This window comes from Bos indicus x Bos taurus, chromosome 1, assembly GCF_003369695.1.
Source record: "Bos indicus x Bos taurus breed Angus x Brahman F1 hybrid chromosome 1, Bos_hybrid_MaternalHap_v2.0, whole genome shotgun sequence".
NCBI classification, from domain to species: Eukaryota; Metazoa; Chordata; class Mammalia; order Artiodactyla; family Bovidae; genus Bos; species Bos indicus x Bos taurus.
This window is the reverse complement of record NC_040076.1, coordinates 64,605,040-64,630,605: the sequence shown is the minus strand read 5'-3', so window position 1 is coordinate 64,630,605 and position 25,566 is coordinate 64,605,040. Positions and strand designations below refer to the sequence as shown.

At 38.9% G+C, this 25,566-nt stretch overlaps 1 protein-coding gene across 4 annotated transcripts in view; it reads left to right on the top strand.

Annotated features, from left to right (window-relative positions):
* Nucleotides 1–930: 930 nt before the first annotated feature.
* Nucleotides 931–25,566, top strand: part of GSK3B (glycogen synthase kinase 3 beta) — a 220,016-nt gene continuing 195,380 nt past the window's right edge. For 2 of the 4 annotated variants that reach the window (XM_027529760.1, XM_027529689.1), the window contains exon 1: nt 1,622–2,162. In XM_027529760.1, the coding sequence (XP_027385561.1) occupies nt 2,075–2,162 (88 nt within the window). In that variant the 5' untranslated portion in view covers nt 1,622–2,074. Of the gene's footprint in view, nt 2,163–25,566 lie in introns of all 4 variants that reach the window. The other 2 variants (XM_027529592.1, XM_027529541.1) reach the window with 2 other exon arrangements.

Here is a 25,566-nt window from a genome sequence, read left to right as displayed (position 1 = left end):
CGCCCGTGCTCGGGATGCGCTCTCCCGGACGGAGGGGAACCCCAGGCGCGCAGAATTAGCCCCGCCCCACCGAGAGCCTCCAGTGGGTGGGGAAAGCCCCTCAACCCTCAGTTTGTTGGAGCTAGGAACCCAGCGCCAACGACCACACCAGTTTCGCACCGCCTCGCGCTCCCTATATGCGGTTTCCACACCAGCTGGGAGTAGCCGCAGGCGAGGCCGTCAGACTGTCCGCCACGACCCTAGTCGCGCTTCTCCCAGCTCCTAGGACTGCCGCCGGAGGCCGAAGGCCAATCATACTGCAGCTAGGTCTTGCGATTATACAGCAGCGAGTGCAGATTGGCTACTGCTACGAGTTTCGGCCTCCCTCCCTTTCCCTTTTGCCCCCATTCCAGCTCCTGAGCTTCAGGCCAATGAGAAGGCGCTTTATAGACGCCCTCCCTTCGCTCTCTACTTCTCCTCACCTCGGTGAGGGAGGAGACATCCTGACTGGCCAGACTGTCCTCGGAAGCCCCATTCCCTTCACCAATCACCGAGGGAGCTGCACTCCCAGCGGAGTTTCGGCCAATTACAAAGCGGCCACGGCGCCCTGCCGTGCGGTTTCGCCAGCGACTCCGGGCTTCACCGTCCTTAACTCTTCAAGCTTTTTCCTGAGGGCCAGCGACTCTGATTGGTCACTGCCGAATTTCTCCTCCAGCCAGCCACAGAACAAGGCGAACCCACCTTTTCCTCGGTCGGCTATCTTCGGCATTTTCCGTCCTTGGGCGTGAATTTCCAGCGACACTTTCTGATTGGCTCTTCAGGTCGATCGGCTTTTTCCGGGAGGATCCGCAAACAAACGACATCCGTGATTGGTTCCGCTCGGGCTTCGGCTCCCCTGTCGAAGGGGGCGGACGCCTTGCTCGGCCGGCGATTCCCAGACGCCTCTTACGCGGGCGGCGGGGCGCTGGGCGGTGTAAGGCTGGGTGCGGGAGGAAGGAGGCGGAGGACGAGTAGGAGGGGGGAGGGGGAGTGGGTAAGAGCTAGGCGGCTGCGCAGACGGCACTCCTCACAGAGAGCAGCCCCCGACCCGGGCGAATGCGGGCTCGTGCTGCTGCCGCTGCTGCTGCCGCCGCCGCCGCCGCCGCCGCCCGGGCCGAGTGACAAAGGAAGGAAGGAAGGAAACGAGGAGGAGCCGACCCCGCAGCCGCTGACAGGGCTCCGGGCTAGGGGCAAAGCGGGGACACTTCCTGAGCGGGACTGTGCAGAAGCGAGGGGCGGGAGGGCGGCCGCGCTGGTGCCTTGGACGGGGGAGGGGGCCCCGAGGGACGGAAGCGGTTGCCGGGTTCCCATGTCCCCGGCGTATGGGGAGCAGTCGAGGAGCCGCTGCCTGGGGTCTGAAGGGAGCTGCCTCCGCCGCCGCCGCCGCCATGGCCGCTGGATCCAGCCGCCGCCTGCAGCTGCTCCTGGCGCAATGAGGGGAAGAGCCGCCGCCACCGCCCGACTCTGACTGACTCGCGACTCCGCCGCCTTCCAGTTCGCCGGGCCCCCACCGTCAGCCCGCCGGATCCTTGCCGCTGCCGGAGCCGCAGCGTTTCCCGACGCATCTCCGAGCCACCCCTCCCTCTCCCTCCCTCCTTCCCATCCCCCCTTCTTTTCAAGCGTGAGACTCGTGATCCTTCCGCCGCTTCCCTTCTTCATTGACTCGGAAAAAAAAATCCCCGAGGAAAATATAATATTCAGAGTACTTATTTTCAATCCAGTATTTGTCCCCGTTTCACGTGATATATATTTTTTAGGATCTCCCACCCATTTCTGCCCTCCAAGGAAAGGGAGTGGAAAGAACTGTGTTTTTTTCCCAGCCCCGGATCGTCTATATGTTAAATATCCGTACTGATCTGTCTTCAAGGAGAAATACATCGCTCGCTTTTTTAAATAGCTGTACAAAAGAAGTGAAAAGGCAAGAGGACGAAGTCTTTTTCTTTTTCCTGTGGGAAAACTTAATGCTGCATTTATCATTAACCTAACACCCCAACATAAAACAAAAGGAAGAAAAGGAGGAAGGAAGGAAAAAAGGTGATTCGGAAAAAGAGTGATCATGTCAGGGCGGCCCAGAACCACCTCCTTTGCGGAGAGCTGCAAGCCAGTGCAGCAGCCTTCGGCTTTTGGCAGCATGAAAGTTAGCAGTGAGTATTGATTTTATTTTACACCCCTTCTCCACCTCCCCTTTGAATAAGAGACTTTGAAATACCAGGATCTTAAAATACGAGACCTGCTGATAAAACAAAGGTAATGGAAAAGGGCAAAAACCTGTCTTCAGTCAAGAATGAGGCAGCTTCCTTTTTTCCTCCTCCCATATCCCTTCCCCGGTCTCATTAACCTTGAGTCGAGGGAATGTGATTTTTATTTGGATGATTCTGTCTGAAACTTAGTTCTTTTCTTACAGTTGTTTTCTAGCAATTGATAGTCAACTTTATTAAGTGGTTGAGTGTTTCCACCTTAAAATAGTGATGGAAGTGTTTACTTGCTCATCCTTTTGAATAAAGCGAAGGACAAGACTCAAACCATGATGTGCTTTTCCAGAGTGTGTCTTTTGAAATGAAGGATAGTTTAGTTAGCTCAGGTCTCGAGGGTTACCGCAGTTTTGTATACTTAATGGAAGAGGTGAATGTCACCGTCTCCTAACATTTCTTTCTTGCTTGTGTGACAATACCAAGTGTTTGTTCTTAATCCAGAGATGAACTTGCTAAGTAACCACATTTCGGTTTGAAGGCGAGCTTTGATTCGTCTCTTTAGAAGGGACCGGTGCCGCTGATAGATACTCAGCAGCAGTAGTATCTCAACAAGCATTGTTCTAAATTGGATACGTGGTTTGATTTGTTATCTCTTAACCTTACCGTTTTGACATTGCCAGCCTACCACTATAGAGTTAATGTTTAATCAAAAGGTAACTTGAAAGTTGGTCCGAGTTTTGAATGGGGCTTAGGTTGTCATGTTGCCAAATAGTAAGTTGAATGTTTGTCACTGACTCATCATTAAAGTTCAGCTTTGGGGTGCCATTGCTTTCAGTACTTGCTAAATGATCTAGAGTTCAGGTGTTCCTTCTTAGGACTACTTAAAATACTCTTGCATTGTTTTTCTTTCGAATTCAGATAAGACTATGAAGTTAGAAGAATATGGATTTAGACTTTTCCATCACAGGTTTTGTAGAAGGTTGTGGTCCCAGATTTAATAGGGGTATTTGGGCTTTGTTCAAGGTTGTTGCTAGACGTCTATATTCTCTTTCCAGATTTGTGCTCAAAAAGTCTATTTTGAGTGTTTGGTATCCAGTATCTCAGTATCCAGTGTTTTAATGTATCTCTACTTATGGATATGTTTATGTGATATTTAATGTCAGTTTATTTAAACATACTTTAAAAATTTGACAAAAATATCTGTATTATAGTTTCCTTATTCCTTCAGAAAGGGGCATGAATGAGGGCAAAGAAAAACTGTTTTACTGCTTAGAAGGAGAGAATTGAATTGAGATTAAAAAAAAAAGGTATATGCTGTTATGTGAAATTGATTATAAAATGAACACTCGTACCTGAACTCAGGATTTCAATTCATGGTGGCTTTTGGAACTTGTCTGAAACAGGGTAGTCTAAGGTAATAGCTGAATGGGAGATTATTTTTGAGAGTTAAATTTTTTTTTGGTGACTAGCTAGTTCAGAATGCAGAGTATGTGAAGAGGGAAGCTGATGATGCATCTTTCAGGGAATGGTCAAGCTTTCTAAGCACTTCATGGGGTCATTTGAGAGGAATATCTTAAAATTCTGGGGTAATTTTCAGCTATGATGAAGCAAATCTTATAATAGCTCCTTAAGAGCCTCTTGTGGTACTGGAGTGTTAGGATGTTTTTCATCTTGGTTTAAAGACCACTCGAAATCAATTTTAGGTAATTAGTTTATTCAGAGAGCAGAATGGGATACCTAATAATATTAGATTTGGGGACTTTTCATTTAGTTCACAGGATTTTCTTTGAATCCTGTGTGGATGTTGACTGAAGATGGAGTAACTCTTGCGAAGTGCAGGTTAAAATGTTGACTTTTCTGTTACCATATAGGTCAGCTTAACATTTAAAAAGTTGGAGTTCAGTGTTGACTATGTGTTTTTGACAACCTTAACTTTAAATGCATTTTGGAAGAAAGCCTTTGTTGGAGTGCTGGTGTTCTAAGGGACCCCTGTTTAAGCGATAATAAATTATAGTCCTTGGCTTGAAAAGCTTATCAGTTTTTGAGGCAGATTATGGGACAAAACGTGAAAACAGTAATATGATGACTGCAAGATTATAAATGCAAATAGAATACTTTGTTCAGAGGGACAAAAAATAAAGGCATGAGGTAGATGGCTTGGAGAGAAGACTTCTTACAGAGGTGTGTTTTAAGGCAGGTGTTAAAGGAGGCAGTAACTTAAATTGAGAAGCATAAAGGATTCTAGGTGGACAGAAAGGACAGAGGCACAGAGATGGTGACTTGTATTTTTGTATTTATAAAGCAGGTTAGTAAATCTGAATAAAAGGGGCCTAAATAGGAAAATAAGAGATGAAATTTGAGAAATATGTTAACTGATGGAAAGCAGGGGGGGCTTATGACTTTATTTGAGATTCAAGAGAGTTTGGAATTTACTATAGGTTGCTGAACAAAATATTTGAAGATGGTTTGGGCAGCAAAGTTGATGAGTTAGAAACCAGATGTCAGAGCCCTTTTAGGGAGTAGTAGAGTATGTTGTGAATAGTGAGAGAATATAAAGCAAAATTGAAAATCGGATGAAAAGAACACATTTGAGAGACAGCGTGAATGAACTGGCAGGACTTTGGATTGGATTGAAGGGGGGAATATTTGGGAAGGAGTCAGGAGTTAAAAATAAATTCTGATGTTACTGGTCTGGAAGATTTGACCGCCAAGTTATATTGTTGATTGTAATGGGAAAGTTGAGAAAGTGCTGAGATGAGAGGATACATGAGTTCACTTTTTAAAAATTTAATATTCAGTAGATTTTCTTGAAATTCAGCAGACAGCAGTTGGTTACTGGCAATCGTATTTAACTTAACAGTCTGTTAATTGCACTGTCTCTAATTTTTCTATGTCTAAAAATGCTGGATTTATTTTCGGGCGTAGTAAACTAAAAGTTTTTATTTATATTCGTTACATTTCTCAAAAAGAAAATAATTTTTAATGTAAATTCAAAAGATCTCACGCTTGAAACCTAGTTATAATAACCCGATGGTGATTTATTTGAAAACAATGAAAATATTTTTTGGACTAAGCTGTAACATAAACATTTGAGATATTTTATACAGCCTTCAATCTTTGGTACATTCTTAAAACTAGTCTCATAAACAATGGTTATTTTAGGTAAACCTTGGTGTTTAAAATAATGTTAATATGCAGACTCCAGCAGAAATTAAAAGTTGATTTATTCATTTATTTACTTTTTGCCTTTTGTTTTGGTTGCGCTTAAGTGTTCATCCGGTTTAGAAGAGTATATTTGATTTTTTTTTTAAAACCTTAGTGTGGTGTAACCTTTTTTTTTTTTTGGTGTGCATTCATATTCAAGTGTTACTAGGTAAATGTTAATAGCTAGACAGTTCTTCTGTAGAGTCACGTGATATTTTATTCAAAATGGAGGCAGTAAGGCGCTGTGTATGGTGATTTATTAAAATATTAGTAATAAGTCTTTTGATAAACTATTAGTGAAAATTTAGCTAGTTGCCTAGCTAAGTCATGAGAAGTTATTTCCTCATACAGGATTTTTTATATCAAATTTCTTTAGTGAAGAGAATGATAGCAGTTGCATATTGCTGTGCAGTATTTAGTGGTATGGTGGCTAAAGCCAAAGAGTAGGTGGCAACTTAGAGTTACTCTATTCCTGAGGGAGTTTAATCTCTTTGTGTCATATAAAAATCAGGTTATTAGAATTTCACCAGTTGCTAGATTTTCTAGTGTGAAAGAGAGCTCATGTGTGAAACTGAAAACCAGAATTTTATCTTCATTAATATTTCATTCCCTTCCCAACCACACCTTTCCAGAGTTGTTAAAAAAACTAGACCCTCATATAAGAATTGCATGCTGTCTTGTTAAATGTGCCCCTAGAATGCTAATTGTGAAATGACTTAAAGGCACAAGGGAACCCAGAGATTCATAAATCAATTCACGACTGATTGGGAATTGCATTTAGAAAATGAGGTGACATCTTCTCATTTCATTTGCGTGATTCAGCTGGAAATCAGCACATACTTGTACCCTGTGCTGTATGCCCCTTGTTTTGGACTTGGGTTGCCAGTGTGAGATACTGTTTTGGATAAACAGGCAGGCTGGGGAAGCCAGCTTAAGTGTCAGCAGCAGATTCTGAGACCAGGGGAGGTCTGTTTCTGTGTGTGTTTCCTTTATGTATAGAGAAGGCTGTGAAACATGCATGTGCTGACCCTGGTGCCACAGTTCCATACTCAACACTCATGGGACTGTGGGACAGGGATGGGATTGGACAGGCTGTGGGACTGTGGAGTCTCTTGTGATGCTCCACCCTGCTACAGGAGAATGGAGGGGCAGAGCCTGTGGGTGTGATGGGATTATACCTGGTGCTAACAGGACCAACCTGATTTCCCAGATAGTGTTCTACTAAGAACATAATCACCATGAGTAAATAAATTTATTGGAATGTTTAGCATCATTTTTCTAGCCTATTTTTTGGGGGGCAGTTGAAGGGAGTGGTGTGGAGAGGAAGGAAATCTTGCATGATTGCAAGGATAGAAATATTTTCATGGTTCATTGATTTTAAAGTAGAGGTTGCAATCTTTGCTTCTATCTTGGGTTGTACAAATCATCCTTAGTTATATAATTGTCTTTGACTTCGGTTGAGTGTGATATAGAAATGTTTATTTATATGAAGACCTATATGAATAGAGGGCTTCTTCCCTGGTGACTCAGATGGTAAAGAATCTGCCTGCAATGCAAGGGGCACACGTTCAATCTCTTGAGTCTGCAGGATCCCCTGGAGGAGGGCATGGCAGCCCACTCCAGTATTCTTACCTGGAGAATTCCATGGACAGAAGAGCCTCGTGGGCTACAGTCCACGGGGTCCCAAAGAGTCAGACATGACTGAGCACATAGTCTCATGTGAATAGAAAAGCAGGGAAAAACTAACATTAATAAAGGAGAACAATTTGTTTCCCCAGAAGTTTCCTATCATTAAATTGATAAAAATCTGTGTTTATTTCTATTTATTATTACAGTTTTTATTCTCGGTTTTTTTTCTTTTTAATGAGTTCATATTCAGCACACAATGGACATTCAGTAAATTATTTCAGTTTATGTCTGAAGTATACTTGGTCTGGCCTAAGATACAACTTCGTAGATTTGGATTCTTAGTTTACACTGTGCTTATGTTTTGGGGAGAAAGGTCTACTTTCAAAGTTGAAATTCCGTAAATGGTTGTAGCTTGTATTTTTGGATTGAATACTTTCCTTAGAAGCATTTTAATTTGGTTGTATTGAGGCAGTGATGTTTTGGTTATTGGTAACTTTTCCTTTTGTCTTCAGGATAACATGACCAACAATGGCACAAATATGAACCTTTAACATTTCCCTTATTAATATAGTCTGGAGCTGTTAATTTCTTGATTGTCCTTTCAGATCAGTTTAATAATGAAAAGTAAATACTCCTGACGAAGGCCATATTATTTTCCTAGAAATTTGTATTTTATTTTTAAATTAAACCTTTTTTTTTTTTGGCTGCTCTGTGCAGCTTGCCGGATCTCAGTTCCTGGACCAGGGATTGAACCTGGGCCACGACAGTAACAGCCCGGAATTCTTACTACTAGAGCCACCAGGGAACTCCCATAGAAACTTATGTTTTAGATGGTGATATAATTTAAATGAATTTACAGGCCTAGTATTGAATAAGTATGCCCTAAAGCCAAAGAGATGGTAGGTAGGCAGGCAGGCAAAAATATTAGTAACATGGGTGCAAAGCATTAACAGTAGTACCCCATTTTTCATTACCATTAATTGTATCATGTTGAACTCCTTGTCTCAGGAAGCCTAAAATAAGTAGGTTGCTTTAATAGAAAGGGGCAATGAATAATGCATGATTGACATGTGATATGCCTATTGAATGTTTATTATGTGCTAATAAGCACTCTGCCACAAGCAGCTGCTCACTTTAATCATTACAACTCAAAAAGTAGCTAGTACCATTATCCCCACAGGTAAATGAGATTTAGGGAGGGGAAGCAACTTGTCCAAGATTACCTGGCCAGAAAATTGTTCTAAAAGAATTCAAATATAAGCATTCTGATTCTAGATTTTCCCTTTATTGTATATTTTATAGAGAATAGATTGCTGTTACCTTAACACTTGGATTCCAGAGATAAGCTACCTTTTGCTTTTAGGATAGTCTTTCATTGATAATTTAGCAGTGATTGTGTAAGACTTACATGATTAGTAATGATGTTGAAATTAGTTTCAGGCATGCCTGTTAGCAAATATAGTACTAAAATACTTATATTGGAAAAAAAACCTCTCAATTCTTTTAAGATTTCAGGGAAAACTTGTTAAGACAAACATTGAAATTGAAAATGTTAAGGCTTATGGCAGCACAAAAAGAAAAATAAGTAGTGTATATATATATATATATATTTTTTGCTGTTGTTTAATGTTCAGTTGGAGCACTAGTTTTTATTGAAAAGTAGTGATTGTTCACAGTAAATTTGATATATTTATATTTCCAGGTAATATTAGAATGTTCTCCAAATTAGCCATCATTAAGGATTATTATTTCTCTCCATCTCTTCCTATAGATTGTGAAGTGTTCTACTCTTCCTTTTAATATTTGACAGCAAACTTCAGGACATTTTTTTATTATTGTATGTACACAACCAATTATTCAGGTATCAATTGGACACTTGTTTTGTCTGGAACTGTGAACCTTCACAGTTTGTTATTATTAAAGAATAACAACTATGCATCAGTGTGCAATTGGGTTATTTGGAGTATCACCTTGTTGGAATTGTTTGGTATTTTACAGTCAGGAAGTGAACCAAAAAGGTTCCTGAGCAGTGAAAATCCTCCCACAAATGGTGCATGCACTTTTCCTTATAGGTTATTTTTCGGCTTTTATTTAGAGTTCATTTTTCATTTAACACATAGTTCTAAATCATTCAGTTGTCTTCTTTTTTTTTTTTAAACTGCAAATTAGAAGGGAATGAATTACACTGGTATTAAGCATTATCCTAAAAAGTTTAGACAGACAATGCAGGAAAACAGGCATATTGGGATTACTTAGTGTAGCCCTGTAAAACTTCAGGGGAGATCACTCTGATAATTGTTCAAAATTTTGATTTCAAGAAGGTTACATTACAGTAACTTCACTCTTTTAAAAGAACAAAAGGCAGAAAAGTCTCTTCTGGTTAGCTGGGGTTCTCTAATAACTTCTCACTGCATTAAACAGCCTGTCATTTCTTGGTTACTGATGAAATGAGGAAGAGAACTCGGTCATCTCTGTCTGGTTGACCAACTCTGGTTGACTTTCAGTGATAACGGATAAAGATACTAAAATTTTCGGTATGCTACTCCAGAGTATCATTTCCTGCTCTTTCTTCCGTTGTGCATCTATAGATTATTTCTCAGCAACAGCATTTTACGTGATTTAAGATTTGTTTTCTTATTTTTTCTTTTGTATATATGGAGTTGCTGTTAGGATTTTGATGTGCTCATACCGTCTGTTGATACTTGTGGAATACTTAGGAGGCACTGCATGGAGTCATTTAATCTTTCTAAGGATTGGCTGTTAGAATAATTTTACCAAATACACTTTTGGAATTGAAAAGGTGGATATCTTAATTGTTAACTTGAAGAAAAAGAACAGTCATGATCAAGTACTTTTTTCTCTTTTGAAGGTCTAAGAAATTCTTTACCATCTGAGCTATGAGGGAAGAAATTCTTAGGGGCTTAATTGACTAATGTAAGTGAGAAGATGTTTCAGATTTCTTTCCAAGGCAGGCTAACCTATGTTTTAAAAATGTAATTCCCTCTACTTCCCTATTCCATAAAATCAGCTAGTTCTTTTTAATTGATTAAGCACTGTCTTCATGATCTGTGTGGAAGTTATTGAGCTGAGTCAAATTGCTACTACTAGACTTTTGAGGTTTTTTTAGACTTTTGAGACTTTTGAGTTTGTAGAGGCAGCACCTAAAGAAGTGCTGGAGTTATTTATGCTTGGCACCAGACTGACAGTATTGTGGGTGTGTTTGGTATCTCATTGGAATTTCAAAGCTTTCTCATTTTACACAGTATTTAAACTCTGAAGGAAAGAGGGAAACTTTGAGTTTGTAGGATTTTAACAATAATATGTATATGTATATCATATTTACATAATGTGTCGTAACAACCACAATAATAGTTTTAATTGGATGATGTATGATAGACAGTTCCATGCTTGTCTTATTTACATATTTTGCACTTAAAAATGGGATTTACTCACATGATTCAAAATTTTAAAAGTATTTAGTGATGTCTTTCTCCTCCTCCTGCTCTGTAAGGAACTATCAGTCCTCTCTCCTGGAGAGGCAGCCTTCCAATTTCTTAGGTAGCCTTCCATGTGAAAGTGAAAGTCGCTCAGTCTGACTCTTTGCGACCCTATGGACTGTATAGTCCATGGAATTCTCCAGGCCAGAATACTGGAATGGGTAGCCTTTCCCTTCTCCAGGGGATCTTCCCAACCCAGGGATTGAATCCAGGTCTCCCGCACTGTGGGCAGATTCTTTACCAGCTGAGCCACTTTTACAGGTTATTTCTGCTATGAAATTATATTTTGTGTATACAGACCTAAATTAACATTTCCTTTAGCATAAGTGTTAGAGTTAAACTTTAAATCAGTTATTCTAGAAAATTGCTATTATTTTTCATCCTAGTAGATTACCAAACTCTAATTTTTCTGAGTATGAGTTAGATGGAGAGTAAATACAAAAACGAGAGAGTGCTTCTCGTCATAATAAGAGGTGAAATAATAGTCATGACCAGTGAATACTTAGTGGCACATTTAAATTATTTGCTTCTCTTTGTGTATTTGAGAAGTGATCTATAGTGTCATATAGGTGTTATATGTTTTCTTGCTGGAAATAGTTGTGTATTTCATGGTAAAGAAAAAGACAAAACGTAATTGATACTCTTCCTTTAACTTGGCATTTTTTGAACATCTTAGATGAGAAAACCTGTTCTCTTGAGAGATCAGAGGCGCAGAGTGCGTCAATGTCAATGAAGCCTGTGCCTTTTACCTCTTTAAGAGCGCACGGTTTCATTCTGCTTCTAAACCAAGCATTCCTTAGTCTTAAAAAATTAAAATGTTTTTATTCAGTAATCCACTGTATCATATAATTTAAAAAAATCAAATAGTGCAGAAAGTCTTTTTATGGAATTTTAACTTTTCTTCATTTCTGTTTCTTAGAGGCAGTCTTAACTATGATAACTATTGCCTCTAGTAATTTTATCATAATTTTAATAGTATGATATTTGTCTGCTTCTTAAAATTATTCTTGATATTATTCATTGTCATCCCTGCTGCTGCTGCTAAGTCGCTTCAGTCGTGTCCGACTCTGTGCGATCCCATAGACGGCAGCCCACCAGGCTCCTTGTCCCTGGGATTCTCCAGGCAAGAACATTGGAGTGGGTTGCCATTTCCTTCTCCAATGCATGAAACTGAAAAGTTAAAGTGAAGTCGCTTCAGTCGTGTCCGACTCTGTGCGATCCCGTAGACGGCAGCCTATCAGGCTCCTGCGTCCATGGGATTCTCCAGGCAAGAGTACTGGAGTGGGGTGCCATTGCCTTTTCTATTGTCCCTTTTATTATCTTACTAACATAACTATACCACCATTTTTAGTTAATTATTTAAATCATTAAATGATTAATACTCTATCTAGACATTAAGCAATATTCTTTGCAAAAGTGAATAGTGTACAGTGATTATGTTTCCTTTTTAAAAATGCATTATTGAGATATAATTCACATACCATAAAATTTATTAATTTAAGGTATACAGCTCAGTGGTTTCCAGTACTCACAGAGTGATGAAACTGTCACCACAATCTAATTTTAGAATATTTTTAATCAGCTCCAAAAGAAACCTTGTATCCAGTAGTAGTCATTCCTCCTCATTCCTGTATCCAGTAGTAGTCATATTTCCCTTCCTCCCAGTTCTAGGCAACCATTAATCTACTCTCTGTATGTGAATTTCCATTCTTGATATTTCTTATAAATTGTATCATAAAATATGTGGCCTTTTGTGACTGGTTTCTTTTACTTTTCATAATGTCTGCTAGGTTGATCTGTGTTGTAGCATTTGTTGTTATTCCATTACTTTTTATTGCTGAATAATATGCATGTATTTGTTTATCCATTCATCAGTGAACATTTGGATAGTTTCTGCTTTTTGGCTATTAGGAATAATAATGAAATGAACAGTTGTGAACAAGTTTTTGTGTGAACATGTTTTCAGATCTTTGGGGTATATACCTAGGAGTGGGATTGCTAACGTATGGGAACTCTGTTTAACATTTTAAAGAGTTATGTTGTTTTTGAATGAGAATCACATTTCCTTTGTTTTCTTTCACTTTTTTAATATACTTTTTTGTTGCCATTTTCTTTTTCTTGCACAGCTTGCAATGATCACGGACTTGGTTTGGTTTTTTTTCCCCCCCTCAAATTTATTAAGCATTGTCTAGACTGCCCTACCCTACTTTCTTTTCCTGGAGTGTCCCTTTTCCTAGAGTCCTCTCCTACTGGGATCTGGCCTGGTTCCTCTCCAGGCCCCTGCTGTACAGCTGTCATCCTCTAACTTCTTTCATGGCTCTTTATTTCCTGGATCCCATGTCTTTGCATCCCTGAGCAGTCCTTACCTAACATAGTTTCGTGACATCCGCCAGCAGTGCCTGGAGTATTAACTGTTTGGTAAATGTATCTGGAAAAGTTTATAGTTGGTTGTTTTTTTCACATTTGCTCCAAAAGAGTAGTTAAGAAACTGACACACTTTTTTGGCAGGTGTCTCATCATTTTACTGTCTAGACACTGAGGCATAGATGTTTGGAAGGTTATTTGTATCACGATCAAGTGATTACTATGCCAACATGAAGGAACAATATGAAGCAAGTACAGAAATCTGACAATATAAATGTTAAGTAGTTGTTTAAACCAGACCTCTTCAATAGAAATATAATGCAAGACACAAATGTGAATCACATGGGTGATGTAAAATTTTTTAGGAGCCACTTAAAAAAAAAAAGTAAAAAGGTGAACTTAATTTTAAGAATATATTTAAAGTAGTGTATCCCCAAAGTATTATCTCAGCATGTAATTTACTAATGATACATTTTGCATTCTTTATTTGGTACTAAATCTTCACAACCTCAGTTCATTTCGGTTGTTCACTTGTGTCCGACTCTTTGTGACCCCATGGACTGCAGCACGCCAGGCTTCCCTGTCCATCACCAACTTCTGGAGCTTGTTCAAACTCATGTCCATCAAGTCTTATCCTCTGTCATCTCCTTCTCCTCCTGCCTTCAATCTTTCCCAGCATCAGGGTCTTTTCTAAGGTGTCAGTTCCTCACATCAGGTGGCCAAAGTATTGGAGCTTCAACATCAGTCCTTCCAATGACTATTCAGGACTGATTTCCTTTAGGATGGACTGGTTGGATCTCCTGCAGTCCAAGAGACTCTCAAGAGTCTTCTCCAACACCACAGTTCAAAAGCATCAATTCTTCAGCACTCAGTTTTCTTTATAGTCCAACTCTCAAATCCATACATGATTACTGGAAAAACCACAGCTTTCACTAGACTGACCTTTGTTGGCAAGGTAATGTCTCTGCCTTTTAATATGCTATCTAGGTTGGTCATAACTTTTCTTCCAAAGAAAGCATCTTTTAATTTCATGACTGCTGTCACTCTGCAGTGATTTTGGAGCCTGAGAAAATAAAGTCTGTCACTGTTTCCATTGTTTCCCCATCTATTTGCCATGAAGTGATGGGACCAGATGCCATGATCTCAGTTTTTGAATGTTGAGTTTTAAGCCAACTTTTTCACTCTCCTCTTTCACTTTCATCAAGAGGCTCTTTAGTTCTTCTGCCATAAGGGTGATGTTATCTGCATATCTGAAGTTTTTGATATTTCTCCTGCCAGTCTTGATTCCAGCTTGTGGAATCAAGCTGGAATTTGATGCCAGGCTTCATCCAGCCCGGCATTTTGCATGATGTACTCTGCATATAAGTTAAATAAGCAGGGTGACAGTATACAGCCTTGACGTACTACTTTCCCCATTTGGAACCAGTCCATTGTTCCACATCCGGTTCTAACTGTTGCTTCTTGACCTTCATACAGATTTCTCAGGAGGCACGTCAGGTGGTCTGGTATTCCCATTTCTTTAAGAATTTTCCACAGTTTGTTGTGATCCACATAGTCACAAAGGCTTTGGTGTAGTCAATAACACAGAAGTAGATGTTTTTCTGGAACTCTCTTTTTCTGTGATCCAGCGGATGTTGGCAATTTGATCTCTGGTTCCTCTGCCTTTTCTAAAACCAGCTTGAACACTTGCAAGTTCTCAGTTCATGTACTGTTGAAGCCTGCTTTGGAGAATTTTGAGCATTACTTTGCTAGCATGTGAGATGAGTGCAATTGTTCGATAGTTTGAACATTCTTTGGTATTGCTTTTCTTTGGGATTGGAATGAAAAATGAGCTTTTCCAGTCCTGTGGCCCCTGCTCAGTTTTCCAAATTTGCTGGCATATTGAGTGCAGCACTTTCATAGCATTATCTGTTAGGATTTGAAATAGCTCAACTGGAATTCCATGACCTCCACTAGCTTTGTTCATAGTGATGCTTCCTAAGGCCCACATGACTTCAGATTCCAGGATGTCTGGCTCTAGGTGAGTGATCACACAATCGTGGTTATCTGGGTCATGAAGATCTGTTTTGTATAGTTCTTCTGTGTATTCTTGCCACCTCTTCTTAATGTCTTCTGCTGCTGTTAGGTCCATACCATTTCTGTCCTTATTGTGCCCATCTTTGCATGAAATGTTCCCTTGGTATCTCTAATTTTCTTGAAGAGATCTCTAGTCTTTCCCATTCTGTTGTTTTCCTTTATTTCTTTGCATTTTTTTTAAATTGAAGGATAATTGCTTTACAGAATTTTGTTGTTTTCTGTCAAACCTCAAAATGAATCAGCCATAGGTATACATATATCCCCTCCCTTTTGAACCTCCCTTCTGTCTCCTCCCCATCCTACCCTTCCAGGCTGATACAGAGCCCCTGTTTGAGTTTCCTGAGCCATATAGCAAATTCCCGTTGGCTATCGATTTTACGTATGGCGATGTAAGTTTCCATGTTACTCTTTCCACACATTTCACCCTCTCCTCCCCTCTCCCCGTGTCTATAAGTCTAATCTCTATGTCTGTTTCTCCATTGCTGCCCTGTAAATAAATTTTTCAGTACCATTTTTCTAGATTCTGTGTATATGTGTTAGAATATGATATTTGTTTCTTTCTGACTCACTTCACTCTGTATAATAGGCTCTAGGTTCATCCACCTCATTAGAACTGTCTCAGATGCATTCCCTTTTATGGCTGAGTAATATTCCATTGTGTGTCTGTACCACAGCTTCTTTATCCATTCATCTGTTGATATACATCTAGGTTGCTTCCATGTTCTAGCTATTGTAAATAGTGCTGCAGTGAACAGTGGGATACATGTGTCTTTTTCAGTTTTGGTTTCGTCAGCGTAGGTACCTAGGAGTGGGATTGCTGGGTCATATGGTGGTTTTATTCCTAGTTTTTTACGAAATCTCCATACCATCTTCCATAGTGGCTGTATCAGTTTACATTCTCACCAACAGTGCAAGAGTATTCCCATTTCTCCACATCCTCTCCAGCATTTATTGTTTGTGGACTTTTTGATGATGGCCATTCTGACTGGGTGTGAGGTGATATCTCATTGAAGTTTTAATTTGCATTTCTCTAATAATGAGTGATGTTGAGCATCTTTTCATGTGTTAGCCATCTATGTGTCTTCTCTGGAGAAATGTCTCTTTAGGTCTTTTTCCCACTTTTTGATTGGGTTGTTTGTTTTTCTGGTATTGAGTTGTATGAGCTGCTTGTATATTTTGGGACTTAATCCTTTGTCAGTTGTTTCATTTGCTATTATTTTCTCCCATTCTGAGGGTTGTCTTTTCGCCTTGCTTATAGTTTCCTTGGCTGTGCCAAAGCTTTTTAGGTTTAATCAGGTCCCACTTTTTTACTTCCATTACTCTAGGAGTTGGGTCATAGAGGATCTTGCTTTGATTTATGTCATCAAGTGTTCTGCCTATGTTTTGCTCTAAGAGTTTTATAGTTTCTGGTCTTACATTTAGGTCTTTAATCCATTTTGAGTTTATCTTTGTGTATGGTGTTAGGAAGTATTCTAATTTCATTCTTTTACATGTAGCTGTCCAGTTTTCCAAGCACCATTTATTGAAGAGACTGTCTTTGCCCCATTCTGTATTTTTGCCTCCTTTGTCAAAAATAAGGTACCTGACGGTGCATGGGTTTATTTATAGGCTTTCTATCTTGTTCCATTGGTCTTTGCATTAATCACAGAGGAAGTCTTTCTTATCTCTCCTTGCTATTGTTTTGAACTCTGCATTCAGATGGGTATATCTTTCCTTTTCTTCTTTGCCTTTAGCTTCCCTTCTTTTCTCAGCTATTTGTAAGGCCTCCTCAGACAACCATTTTGCCTTTTTGCATTTCTTTTTTTGGGGGGATGGTCTTGATCCCTGCCTCCTGTACAATGTCACGAACCTCTGTCCATAGTTCTTCAGGCACTCCATCAGATCTAATCCCTTGAATCTATTTGTCACTTCCACTGTATAATCGTGAGGGATTTGATTTAGGTCATACGTGAATGGTCTAGTGGTTTCCCCCACTTTCTTCAATTTAAGTCTGAATTTTGCAATAAGGAGTTCATGATGTGAGCCAAAGTCAGCTCCTGGTCTCGTTTTTGCTGAGTTCACAACCTAGTGGGTATTTTACTCTTACAGCACGTCCTGATTTGGAGTAGTCACATTTTAAGTGCTTAGTAGCCACAGGTTGAGCAGTTTAGAATTTTTCAGGAATTATTTTATTGTATAATATTGTTGTCAATCTGTCTAATCATATATTCAAATACATATATATGATATAGTCTACTTATTCTAAAGGAATAAATAAGGAATAGATAAGGTATATATACGTAGTTTAAAAACACTTCATTGATTTGTCTAATTGCTTTGTTTTGTTTTTAGTCATGTCTTCAGATTTTTGAAATTTTATACCACATTAAAGAGGTTGAGAGATTTATGTTCTTCAGAAAAGTGCTTGGTGTGGGAGGTAATGATTTTTTCCCCATATTTTAGCATACTTAAAATGTATATTAAAACTGTTATTGATATACTTGTTAGATGTTACTGCCATGAATGTCCTGGTCCCAATGGGTTCTTATTTGTCTAAATATTCTTTGGCATAAATTCTCTCCTCTTGCTGTTTCAGAGACTCACTCAGCTTTCAGAGTTTCATATGCCACCTCAACTGCGTAGTTTTCCACACATTTTACCCCAAAGCATGAAATGCAGTTAGTTGCATGTAACTCGTATGGCACACTTTTCTTGTGTTCTGCTTCATCTACTTTCCTTGTTTTGTCTCTCCCTAGGTCAGTATAAATTTGAGTATGGCAACAACAGTATTTTACTCACCTTTGTATTTCCTCGGTGTGGAACACAGTGCTTTCTATAGTAGTTTACTTAACACATATTTTGGGTTGAAGGTAATTTGTTGTGATAGTTACCTATATACTATAATGATAGTTACATGAGTTTCTAGGTCATCAAACTATCACTGAGGTTTTTAGACACATTTTAAAGCTTTGATATAAGAAATTAGTTTATGAAGTTAAACCTAGGTTTTTGTTTAAACACAAAGGAGCAATAGTAGGGAAAGAAAAGAGAGATACAGACACTGTTTTATACCATGTGCTTAGCACAAGAGGAGTGTGAACTCGGGATGGAGTAAATGAAAGAGCTCAGGTGCTCGGTTGCACTGGTTGGCTAGCATAATACCTTTGAAACATTGAGCCTGTCCAGCTAGTACAGTACCCCCAAGCCTTCCAGAAGCTTATTTGGAGTGGGTGAGGGTAGAAGAGAGATTTAGAGTGATGAAAAGTGATGTCAGTTTCCTTATTTTTACCAAATAGTTTATTCTATGAGAGACAAAGTAAATAGACTATTTATATATGAACAGGCCCTTTCACCATGGATATACTTGGACATGTAATTATCTTGTAGGGATTTATGAAAACTTTAATTTTTACAGGGCCTCTTTTTATGTCTCTCAGTATTTTTGTGGGCTGATATACTAGTGTATATTAGTATATCAGTTGAAGAGCTTTCCCAGAGAAAGTAAGAAATATTAGTAAACAACTTGGACTTTCTTTACTAAATAATCCAATTTCTTAAATAGCTGTAAATTTTAGCTGTCTATATTGAGTTTTGAGAAAGCACGTTGTCAGGGTAATAACTTGGTTTTCACTGATCAACATTATATCTGCTTCTTTGACTGGTTGCATGGAAAAAGCAAGAGAGTTCCAGAAAAGCATCTATTTCTGCTTTATTGACTATGCCAAAGCCTTTGACTGTGTGGATCACAATAAACTGTAGAAAATTCTGAAAGAGATGGGCATACCAGACCACCTGACCTGCCTCTTGAGAAATTTGTATGCAGATCAGGTAGCTACAGTTAGAACTGGACATGGAACAACAGACTGGTTCCAAATAGGAAAAGGAGTTCGTCAAGGCTGTATATTGTCACCCTGTTTATTTAACTTATATGCAGAGTACATCATGAAAAATGCTGGACTGGAAGAAACACAAGCTGGAATCAAGATTGCCGGGAGAAATATCAATAACCTGAGATATGCAGATGACACCACCCTTATGGCAGAAAGGGAAGAGGAACTCAAAAGCCTCTTGATGAAAGTGAAAGTGGAGAGTGAAAAAGTTGGCTTAAAGCTCAACATTCAGAAAACGAATATCATGGCATCCGGTCCCACCACTTAATGGGAAATAGATGGGGAAACAGTGGAAACAGTGTCAGACTATATTTTTCTGGGCTCCAAAATCACTACGGATGGTGATTGCAGCCATGAAATTAAAAGACCCTTACTCCTTGGAAGGAAAGTTATGACCAACCTAGATAGCATATTGTAAAGCAGAGACATTACTTTGCCAACAAAGGTCCGTCTAGTCAAGGCTATGGTTTTTCCAGTGGTCATGTATGGATGTGAGAGTTGGACTGTGAAGAAGGCTGAGCGCCGAAGAATTGATGCTTTTGAACTGTGGTGTTGGAGAAGACTCTTGAGAGTCCCTTGGACTGCAAGGAGATCCAACCAGTCCATTCTGAAGGAGATCAGCCCTGGGATTTCTTTGGAAGGAATGATGCTAAAGCTGAAACTCCAATACTTTGGCCACCTCATGCGAAGAGTTGACTCATTGGAAAAGACTGATGCTGGGAGGGACTGGGGGCAAGAGGAGAAGGGGACGACAGAGGATGAGATGGCTGGATGGCATCACTGACTCGATGGATGTGAGTCTGAGTGAACTCTGGGAGTTGGTGATGGACAGGGAGGCCTGGCGTGCTGCGATTCATGGGGTCGCAAAGAGTCGGACACTACTTAGCGACTGATCTGATACATTGTGAGATGTTTGGCTGACTAGGGCATGATTCTTAGAAGAGATTCTGTTTTCTCTTTAAGTACCAAATGCTTGCTGTGCCACTGAAATCTAAGAGTAGGAGTTACTAATGAAGAAAGCATAATTTTATTTAAATTCAGTTGAATATCAGGGATAACCTTTATTGGGAGGGTTTTGAGACTTCACAGTACATGTTTACCTCCTGTTAATTTATAGAAAATTAAAGAATGGCTCTGAACTTTCAAAGGATAGAGGAAATGTTCTAGTAGTATATTTCAGCCATAGTGGTGAATGAGTACTTAGTAAGAAACAAATGGTATGATTTCTAAAGTAGGAGCAGTTGGGCCAATTCCTGGGGTCCTTAGAGAAGAAAGATCCCCAGAGGCAGAGGATCTCTGATCCCATTGTCTTTATATGCCATCAGTATAAATTATACAGCTTTTCAACTATCATATTAATTTGAGAGTAAGATATTGTTTAAACTTGTATCTTTACTTTGTGTCCCAATTAACAACAACATATTTTTGTTTCTCACATTTACCTGGGAAAGTCTGTGTACTTTAAATGCTGTGTTTGACCATAGGAGTGAGAGTTAGGGAAGAAGTTAATAGAAAAAAGTTTATGGTAATGATGAGTATTGAATTCGCATTAGCTAATTCAGTACCATCTAGCATCCCTAGATGCTAATGATGGTAGCTCAGATCTTAGAACTAGAATAATTCAGATTCAGCTACCCTTTGTATGCTTACTGTGTGCCCCAAGCACTGTTACTTCATTTAACTTTCATATGCTTTGAGGTAATAGTCTCTTCATTTAATGGATAATGGATAAAGAGCAAATACCTTGCTTTAAAATTAATATAAGCTGTCTATGAATTAGTGGCTATAAGAGATAGGTAACAAATTTGGTTGAAATCCATATTGCAAAGTCAGTTATAAGCTGGATCCCATTATTATTGAGGAAATTGAGGCTTAGACAGGGTAGGTAACTTTGCCAAGATTTCATAACCAGCAGATGGCAGAGCTTGGATTCCACCCAAGGTAATTTAATCTTGAGCGCTTATTAACTACTTTACTGTCCTAAGTGAATGTGAATGATGTGCAGAAATGGAGCCTTGCTACCTCTGGTAACTTGAAGACACCGATTTCTAGTTTAACACATTGTCGCTTGACTCAAGACAGGCATTAGAGTTCAGCCACCTGTTTCAATCTTTATTGTTTCCTGAGATCACTTGTCTCAATAATTTTTGTTGTTTTCATTATTCTTGCACATGAAGATCCTCTTCATCTAGTTGGTGCTAAATAAATGTTGAATGTTGAAAAATCATAAATATAAAGTGTTGAATCTTGAACATAGAGACCAAATTTTATTACATCAGTTCATAATCATGTTTTTCTAAGGAGTATTTTTCTAGCTTTTGAGGGTAGTTAAATATTATTTTTACCCACTCCTGTGTTCTTGCCTGGAGAATCCCAGAGACGGGGGAGCCTGGTGGGCTGCCGTCTGTGGGGTCGCACACAGTCAGACATGACTGAAGCAATTTAGCAGCAGCAACAGAAAATACTATTTTTAAAGGTTGATTTATAGTTTTCATGACTTGGAGTAAATTTTCTGTGCTTCTGAGGAACTTCTCTTAGTTGAGATGTCTTTTAAGTGTCAGATTACAATAAAATCCTTTGATGATACAAAACTCAGATACAGTGTAATTGGCTCCCATTCTCTGTACTGCTTTTTTTCCTCTACAGATGAGGCTAGGTATACATTATATTTGTAATAATTTAGTTTTTTCCCTATAATTCTGGTAAAGAACTTTTTATTCCCCGTCCCCTCTACTCTATAACTGGAAGGCGAGTGGAAAAATACTGTTTTATTTTTTTGTTAACGTTGCAGAAACAGGCTCTGTTGTATTTTTCAGACCACACTTATAAGAAGATGTCTGTGTTTTAATGTATAGTAGTTTATAAATTTTTGTTGTTCAATCAGTAAGTCATATCTGACTCTTGGCGACCCATGGACTGCATCACTTCAAGTTGAAATGTTTGTGTATGCACAGGACACTTATCTGCCAGCTCACCTATCCAGAATATGCAGGCAGGAACTAGATAGTGGATAAAAATGAACACTGAAGACCCAAAAGAGCTATCATAGAACTGAAACAAAGTGTCATTTTGTTTTTTAACCTATGTAAAGGTCCTTTGACCAGCATTTTCTACACTAGTTACTCTAATCAGTGTTACACTGTAATAACTGTTCTGTGACTATAAAAGTTTAGGAAATGCTGTTTACTGGATCCCTCTAAGGGTTTGTATTCCTTGGATCAGACTTTGGAGTCTTTGCCTAAGGTATTTGTACCTTGCTTTTATATTAGCAGAGAAGGGAGCGGAGCCAGCATTTAAAGAACATTACTCTGTAGAACATAGGTGATATCTCCATTTAACAGACAAGGAACCTGAGGCCCTTCTGGAGGATTAAGAACACCAAACTGGTAGCAGGGCAAAACTAGGAATGGGTCCTTAATCTGATTCCTATATCTTTCCTCTTTTGACTTTACTGTGCTACTGTATAATTGTAATGAACTACCTATTTGGGTTTTACACTTTAGAAGCAGCAATTTAGCAGTAATACTAGGAAAGAGACTAAAGCTGTGCCCGACTTAGGGAAGAAGGAAAGGATAATAAATAATTTACTACTTGACACATGACGTGTGTCCTTTGCTAACTTGATGCTCCAGGGGGGAAGGTTTCAGAGAATACTGGGTAAATTAAAGTGCTTTTGGAGTGAGATTTGATAATATCTTTAGCCACTCCAGTATTCTTGCCTGGAGAATCGCATGGACAGAGGAGCCTGGTAGGCTACAGTCCACGGGGTCGCAAAGAGTCAGACACAACTAAGCGACTTCACTTTCTTTCACTTTAGTTATCTGTAGTCTTTATGTCTATTTTTGGCATTATAAGACCAGGACCCCCTCTTTGATCAGATATAATGGGCTTAATTACTAAATTATTGTAGCTTCATTTTCATAATCTGGACATGGTGATACTAATACCTACCTTTGTGTAATTGTGATGCTTAAAGGAGGTGATTATGCATGTAGCGTGCTTGACAGTGTCTGGCACAGAGGAACCTTAGCTGCTATTAGTATTAATAAAAATAAGTAAGGCTTAGGTGTAGGTTACCTCTCTGTTCCTGTTTTTTTGTTTTGTTTTTTAATGAGTATGTGTAGGTGGTCATAAGGAAAGCCTCCAGTCTTTCTTTAAACTTATTTGAGGAAAAACCATCAGGTGCCTTTATAAAGTACAGTAGTACCTTACTGCACTTTGCTTTATTGCATTTTGCAGATACCTTTTTTTTTTTTTTTAACAGCCTGGTGATTTGTGGCAACCTCGTATTGTCAGATGATGGTTAGCATTTTTAACAATAAAGTATTTTTAATTAAGGTATATACAGTTTTTAAAGACATAATGGTATTACATACTTAATAGACTACAGTGTAGTTTTTTATGTGTGCTGAGAAGCCAGAATTTCATCTGACTCACTGTTTTGCAATATTCACTTTATTGTGATGATCTGGAACTGAACCTACAGTAACCTCCGAGGTATGTCTGTAATGGAAATCCTATCTTGAATATATAGGGCATTAAGACAGCTACAATTCCTGTTAGGGATCTGTGGCACTTTTTTTAGTGAGTACTGTTTAATTAGCAGGTGTTGACTTAATACCCATAAAGTTTTCGTTTGTTTTTAATATGAGATATGTATTTTGAGTAGATCTGATGTCTGTGACTCAGTCTTTTTATACTGCTTATTTTTCTCCTGAAAACTGTTTTCGGTCTAGTTTGTATGTGGTGACACTTCGGTTTGTATTTGATCATCAGTTGTTAAATGTTTAACTGTGATGGAAAGACCAGATTACTATGGAACGTGTAGATGTTTTTCTTCCAACTTGAATGTCTAATGGACTTGTTCAGTAGAGTTAAATAGTGTGAGGTATCCTCTGAAAATCTGGAGTACTGTTTAGAACTATTGAAAACCACCAAGACTATTAACTGTGGATTACGTTAAGCAGAGATTTTTTTTTTTTTCTCCTTCAGTTTTTATTCCTCCTCCAGTTCTGAGGAAGTGAGGGAGCGAGCCTCCCCACCCCCACCCCACCCTGAAAATTTTTTTGTTTTTCTAGCTTTTTATTTCCTGCTTTGAAATAGCCAAGATCCTTGGGGGCTCTAAGAACACCAAATAGTTTTCACAGCTTGAGGCAGAGTGATTTTCTTGGGAAACCTTTTCTTATAAAATAAAATGCTCTTTGTCCTTGCCAGGACATTTTTAAAGAAACAGCTGGTAGCGGCACCTCACTGCCTTGTCACTAACTAGGCTGAAGGAAGGGAAGAATGAGTCATAGGTTCCTTTCTCGTATTCTCTTCTCCCTTTCCCTTTTCACTTAGTTCTTTATTGGCACTGAAAAAGTGTGCTGACTCTGATCTATTAATAGATCACAGTATCTGATAGTGGTGATATTTTATTATTCCTTCTGTTTTATTTGCTGGAGTTCTTCTGTAGAAAAGAACTTCTTTACCTCCATCAATTGTATGATTATTCTGAGGTACAGCAGAATAAATGCCCTTTCTTTTCCTAGTATCTGACACAGGTAGTCAGCGGCCAGTGAGGTGGGTTTTTGTTTGTTTTTTAGTATAAATATGAACACCTGATTTTGAATATGTTTGTTTTAATCCATTGTAATTGCTCTTTTAAATTCTCAAATTGTCCCATCTAGTGGGAGCCCCTTCCTTTTGGCTCCTGTATTCCTCGATAAAACCACAGTTGATAACCTTGTTTTCTAGGATAGAAAGGTATTCCAGATTACCTGCCTCAGATCTAGAGCCAGTTATTTCTTTAAGGGGTTTCTGATTCTTTTTAGTATAAAATAATATTTAAAGACCATTATCTTTGTTGCTACTGTTGAGTTTTTTGTAGGCCCTTTTATTGGACAGAGCTAGGATGTGTATGTGTGAGTGATTTTTCTTTTTGTGGTAAAATAAACAATAAATTGAACATTTGTATTTTAAAGTATACAACTCCTTGGCATTAAGGTGATTTACAGTGTTGTGTATCCATCACCACTATCTAGTTCCAGAACTTCTTCACATCCCGAAAGAAACCCTGTATTCATTAAGTAGTCACTCTGCGTTCCTTCCCTGCCACCCTGCAAGACGCTGGCACTAATCTGCTTTCTGATCGTGAACTTGCTTGTTCTGGACCATTCATAAGTGTATTCATGTAACACGTGGTCTTTTTGTCTGGCCTCTTTCACTTAGCATAATGTTTTCAAGGTTCATACATGTTGTAGCAAGTATCCGTACTTCATTCCTTCTTAGGACTGAATTATATTCCATTGTATGGATGTACCACATTTTGTTTATTCAGCTGATGGATGTTTGGGTTGTTTCCAGATTTTGGCTGTTGTGAATAGTGCTGCTGTGAACATTTGTGTACAGATCATTTTTGAACACTTGTCAGTTTTCTTGGGTATTTAACTGAGGAACTGCCAGTTTTCCATAGTGGGTGCATCATTTTACATTTCCACCAGCAGTGTATAAGGGTGCTAATTTTTCCACATCTTGGGCAACACTTGTTATTTTCCATGTTTTGATAATGGCCGTCCTAGTTAGTGTGAAGTGATATCTCGTTGTGATTTTGATTTGCATTTCCCTAATGATTAATGATGTTCACCATCTTTTGGTAGGCTTGCTTATCATTGGTATATCTTCTTTGGAGGAATGTCTATTTAACTTCTTTTCCCATTTTTAAATTGGATTTGTCTT